This window comes from Lithobates pipiens, unplaced genomic scaffold (assembly GCF_037356315.1).
Source record: "Lithobates pipiens isolate NorthernLeopardFrog02 unplaced genomic scaffold, aLitPip1_a1.2 Scaffold_22, whole genome shotgun sequence".
NCBI classification, from domain to species: domain Eukaryota; kingdom Metazoa; phylum Chordata; class Amphibia; order Anura; family Ranidae; genus Lithobates; species Lithobates pipiens.
In genome coordinates this window covers 44,868,341-44,874,340 of record NW_027507784.1, presented here as the reverse complement: position 1 = coordinate 44,874,340, position 6,000 = coordinate 44,868,341, and the positions used below count along the sequence as shown (strand labels likewise).

Genomic DNA, 6,000 nt, shown 5'->3' with positions numbered 1-6,000 from the left:
ATTTTCTAAAAACATTATAAAAAAATATGGGGATTTGGTCACACCATATTGCTATATGGTGCTTAAGCCCACTTACTGTGACAAAGTACCCCATGATTAGTGGGTCCTACACTATCCATAGACTAGGAGATCCTGCTTCTCGGAACCATAGGAGCCATACACTCCTCTATATGGGAGAACTTGAGGTCTCCACCCATGACACAGGTGGACACTAATGTCTTTTTTGCATGTGTGCGCTGTAATATTTTGTTCTGTTGTATGGTCTTATGGCTGCACCATTGTTAATGCATATTTCAGGGTGTGCCCTCCAAATATCTTGTTTGTCTATTGTATGGATTCTGACCAAGTCCTTTTGCGTGAGGAGCACCCCACTCCCTCATTAGGTACCTCTCATTAGTGTCTAATTGCATCATGGGTGGAGACCTCAGGTTCTCCCATATAAAGGAGTGTATGGCTCTCATGATTCAGAGAAGCAGGATCTCCCAGTCTATGGCTGCACCATCTTTAATGCATCTTTTAGAGTGTTCCCCCCAAATATATTGTTTGTCTATTGTAGGGATAGTCAAAGAACACGCCAAAGGCCAGGATATGAAGCAGGCGAGGACAGTCAAGAACAAGCCAAAGTTGGTAAACATGATCAGACGTAGGATACCGAGCAATGAGCGCACGGAAGCCAAAACACAAAATATTGATCAGCAGGGCTGGCTTGCAGTGCACAGTTTAATATAGAGTTCCCTTATAGGGGCTGGGGTGGAGCCATGCTTTGAGGAGAGATTACTTAAAGAGGAAGTAAACCCTGATGGGTTTACTTCCTCTTTGATTCCCTGCAAAGGTAAAGCATAATGGACTACTATGCATCGCATAGTAGTCCATTATGTGTCACTTACCTGACACAGGAGCCAGCGAAGTCACCGCTGTCCCCTTGTGTACGAAGCCTCCATCTTCTCGGTGGGCCTAGCTGCTCCGGCGCTGTCATTCGACGGAGCCGTGATGACATCACTCCCGCACATGCGCATGGGAGCCGCCACTTGCGGCATATCACCGCTGACAGCGGCGCGCTCAGTGCGCCTGCGCCACTGTCTACGGTGCATGCGCCGTAGACAGTGGTGCCCGTCTTTTGGCAAATATCTCATAAACCGTGTAGGTTTAGGAGATATTTCTTGGACCTGCAGGTAAGCCTTAATCTAGGCTTACCTGTAGGTCAAAGTGGTTTGTAAGGGTTTACAACCACTTTAAGCAGCCAGGTGAGAGTGGCTGGCCTCTTAAGCTGAACACATGGAGAGTGTGCCGCCCAAACGGGGCATAGAATTTATATAGATTGTTTTCCTAATCATTTTCCTAACCATTTTCTATGGACGTTTATATTTAGTTTACATCCTGCCAATCTGATGTTCAAAATAAAAGCACCTTTTGTGGATGGAATTGGTATTTGGTGAGTTCAAGCTATCTGATGAGGATTGTCCTCAGTGATTATATCTTATACAGGCAAGGCATAGAGGTCTTATACCCGGTACACATGATCAGAATTTTGGTCGGTAAAAGCTGTGATGGTTTTCCCGATGGAATTGCGATGGGATTTCGCTCAAGCTGTCTTGCATACACACGGACACGTACGACGGGACTAAAAAAAGGAAGTTCAATACCCAGTAGCCAATACCTTCCATCTCGTAGTGGAATCTGAGCATGCGTGACTTTTTGCGCATCCGAATTGCATAAACACAATCAGAATTTCCGATAGAAAGTTTTTCCATCGGAAAAATTAAGAACATGCTGTCAAATTTTTGCTGGTGGGAATTCAGCTAGCTAAATTCCGATGGAGCATACACACGGTCACATTTTCCGATCTTTCACTGGCCGAATTCCGATCATGTGTACGTGGCATTACAAGGGATAAGTCGCTTCACAACAATCTGAGTCAGAATAGAAAGGTAGGCTGACAGACAAACATTACTGCACAACCATGACAATTATTTAGTTAGAATCTATAAACAAATAACATGATCAAGGGACTCACTGAATGAACTTAACAAATTTACCAAATCCATAAAATAGGGTGCGATAAAATGGATTAAAAAAGATAAAATCATAAAAGTACTATTAATTAATACTTATACCATTAAAAATATTAAAACATAAGTGAATAATAACAGAGTGACATGCTACAAATGATCTTATCGCATTACTTTATATTGTGCATTCTATTAAATTGTGTTATGTTTTATATTCTGAATTATATTGTACCCTAAGAAGTTATGACATAACCTATGAAAATGCTTTTTTTCTGTCAGAACATAGAGAAAAGGAGGCTGGTCTTAAAACATGTAAAAGCCTGATGGAGCTGTTCATGGCCCCCTAGACCTTAAAAGCATTTAACCCTTGTAGTGAGGGGGCAGCCCCCTGCAAAGGAGGGTCTTTATCTTCCCTGGAGTTCAGCTTTAAGGCTGGGAGAAAATCAGAGTTCAGGTGTATGTGCTGTGTTGACTGCTAAGCAGATGCTGCATTAGATAAACAGAAAAATAGAGGCTTAGGAGAAATATGTATCCAAAGTGTATCTACACTTACAATCTTCTTTGTCACCTGCAAAGTCCCACAAATACCTGTTTCTCCTGCCAGTGAAGTTCACCTAATGCATCTTCCTGTGGTGGGGAGGTAACGATGCTGCACTGCTCCTGAATTCAGAGCAGAATTGTCACTCTCATGTAGGCTGTGTCTGCTTGAACCAAAGTAGGAGGAGAATGTTGCAGGGGCATGGGCGTCCGCAGGTCCCCCCAGAATCAGGGATCGGATCGGGGGTTCCCCACTCGGTCCTTATCCAAACACCGGTGACCGGACCTGCTCACACCTGTACACAGTTTAGCAGGGCCGTTGACAGATGGTGCAAGGAACAGGACTTCAAAGGCATCAAGGGGTGGGCAGGAGGACATCACCCGATCTACATAGTGTGAGCAAACAGCCCAGGAGACAGAGGCCGCGGGAAAGGAGAGCAGCAAGATGCCAGGTACAGTGAGCACAGCATCCCTGACGCCTCCCATAGCCTGTAAACCTGGGACTCCTTAAACCTCCTCGCCACTCCCAGGCCTGGAGGACAGACTGACCGGGTGTTCAGAGAACAAGGACAAGCAGGAATTGCAACTGCTGCCCCTCTGTCTCTCTCTGTCACCCCCCACATGTATGAAATCTCTTACAGTCCCTTGTGCCATGTCCGCAGTCTCTTACAGTCTCTTGAGTCATGTATGCAGCCTCTGATCATCTCTTGTGCCATGTCCACAGTCTCTTACAGTCTCTTGTGTCATGTATGCGGTCTTTGATCGTCTCCAGTACCATGTCCACAGTCTCTGACCATCTCCTGTACTATGTCTGCAGTCTCTGACCGTGATAATGACATTGTCGAAAAGGGTCAGAGCATGGGTGACCTTAAATTGATTCCCCCCAAAAAAAGTTCTGCGGACGCCCATGTTCAGGGGGTGTGGCTATCAACCTGTAGCTTGTCAATCAGAACCTGGCCACAGTCCTGTCTATACTGCTATCTGGATTGACAGCACTGCCTCTGCTGCTAAAACTTTCCCACAATGAGCCGCAATATCTGAGGGGTGGTGTATGAGATACAAATGAAGGAGGATTTGGCTCAGTTTAAGAAAGTAAACGTTTTTATACTTTATGAGACTTGTGCATCACATAGTCTAAACTATTACCAAGTCCAGTTACTGTCTTGAAGAAGCCTTTTGTTGCGCTTTAACAGCCCCATTCACAGAATGTGTGGTCACTTTTATAGGACCCGTTGTCTTCTCTACTGGCTGCTCCAGGCTGGGATATTCCACCCTACAGATGAATTCTGCCCCCTGGTCTCTGCTGAGTGATGGGGTGAATGTCAGTGATGATTGACAGGTCTTATCTTTATCTATCTTCTTGGTATGGATTTTAAAGGCATCATTAGGCAGAGGTGTTATACTCGGATGTGCGTCTGTCCCGGGTTCCTTCCTATACCAGCTCACATTTATATACTTTGGGAAAGATCCGTAGATATCACAGGTCAGAGTGGCCTCTTTATCTTCCTCCAGTTTGGGAATATTGATCTTTCCAACTTGTGGACGGGGCAGATCTGAAAACAAAAAGGTATTTAGAAGATATTTGTAAGTCACAATGTATTTTACAGTACAGTATTTGTCTTATATAGATGACACACTCCTATAAGGTACAAATAGATTGTGGGTACGATGTCTGATTTAGATATTTTTGTGAGAACATTAGAGGACCAGACACATCGACTGGAAGAAGGGGCTGCAGTGTTAGAAGTGGGAGCATCAAAGAAAATTAAAAAAGTAGAACTATAGGAAAAACTTATTTTTTTCTAATTTTTGATCGAGTAAGGTAGAGTTATAACCCCTGTTAATTTATTTTTTGCCATCTGCTTCCCATTGCAGAGATTTACCTTCACTTCCTGTCCCATAGCAAAAATAGGAAGTGAGGGGAAATCCCTACAAATTAAGGGAATCCCTTGGGGACACCCAGATCACCAAAACTAGTGTCCCTGTTTGGAGATTTCCCCTCTGTTACTTTTCTGGGGACAACCTAAAATTTGGGATTTTATTTTACTTTCACTTTCAATGATAATGGTAAACAGGACGAATAGAGAGGGGGATCTCCCTAATTAGGACATAGACAGTGTAGCGGATGACATTTTGGACAAAATGTCATACAGATGTAAATGTAGTTTTTGCCTCAGAACAGTAGGGGTTCTGAGGGTTAATTACGTAGGTCGGCCTTGACATCAGTCTGGCTGTTTTAGAAGTTCTGCCTGGTCGTGTGAGCAGTGAGGTGCACATTACAGGCTAGAACCAGGCCTGGTTGGACGTTTTGAGTATCAGCCTTCTCGGAATCAGTGGGAGTGCCGGGCCCCGCTGGAAAGTCTGGGAAGGGGTACTTAAGATGTTGAGGTCACGTGTTCAAGGGAGAGGAGTTTGTGAGGCCTGTGTGGTCTGTTTTTTTTCCAGGACCGGGGTAGCCCCGTGAGGGGTCCCGGTCACGGGGTGTTCGACATCCCGCAACATGTTCCTGTTAGTTACTCCCAATAGACCTGCCTGGTCTGGGGTAGGGATCCGTTTGTTCCCGAGTCTTGGAACCGGCTAGTCCGAGGTGCAGTAACTGAGGGAGGATTCAAGGTGTCCGGGTGTGCTCTCGGCTTGGAGAGGCACTACAGCTCGTGGAAGTGACCGGGGGAGGACTCTTCGGAGGAGGGCCAACAAGTAGCATCCTGAGAAGTGCCTGGTTACTGAGTTGGGAAGGACACTGACGAATCCACTCTTTTTCCGGTACTATTAAGGAGACAGAGAATGTTCCAGGTACTGAAGAAAAACGTTCCTGTTCACCCTTAGTTACAACTTGTACACTTCGTAGGATTGTTTCAAGATTTGAGTCAACGTGCTGACTGCCATGATCTCTGGCTAGAGATCTGTTCAGCCTTGAAGTACCCAACTGCGAGTGGCTACTCTCTGGGTGGAATTAGAGACTTTTTTAGATCTGCAGTTCAAGGTGCCGGAGTTCTTCACCCGTGCCCTCTGTTCCCATGAGAGATTGTGTTATTGGATGTTATCACTGCAAAATAAAACCTTTCAAAGGGACTTTATTTGTGTCAGCGTTCAAGTTGTTGGGTATCAACCCTGGGAACCCCTAGACCTGGAAGAACCAGCCAAGCGGAAGTAACCGGTAAGCCCAGTAAGTTAAGGCCACCCTATAAAGGGTTATGGCCACTACAACAGCAATAAAAGTTGACAGAAGTTCTAAACCATCTCCTCTGTCCATAACTAAAAAACAGTTTTGCCTTTAGTTATACTCTAATAACAAGACAATGGAAGTACAAATCTAAAATGTGAAAAAATAAATCCACCTATGGGAAGTCAGGAGATCAATGTCTCTGAGATCAGCTGTCAGTGAGAGACAAGCTCCCCTGATTTGGGGACCCTGCAGACCTAGCAATTGCTGATTTTTGCAATCCTGGACTGT

General features: G+C 44.9%; 1 protein-coding gene across 1 annotated transcript in view; it reads right to left on the bottom strand.

Annotated features, from left to right (window-relative positions):
* Window positions 1-3,625: 3,625 nt before the first annotated feature.
* The window catches only part of LOC143923711 (uncharacterized), a 512,582-nt gene continuing 510,207 nt past the window's right edge, over window positions 3,626-6,000 (bottom strand). Inside the window, exon 11 of the mRNA XM_077447518.1 lies at window positions 3,626-4,099. Coding sequence (XP_077303644.1) covers window positions 3,702-4,099 — 398 coding nt within the window. The 3' untranslated portion in view covers window positions 3,626-3,701. The remainder of the gene's footprint in view (window positions 4,100-6,000) is intronic.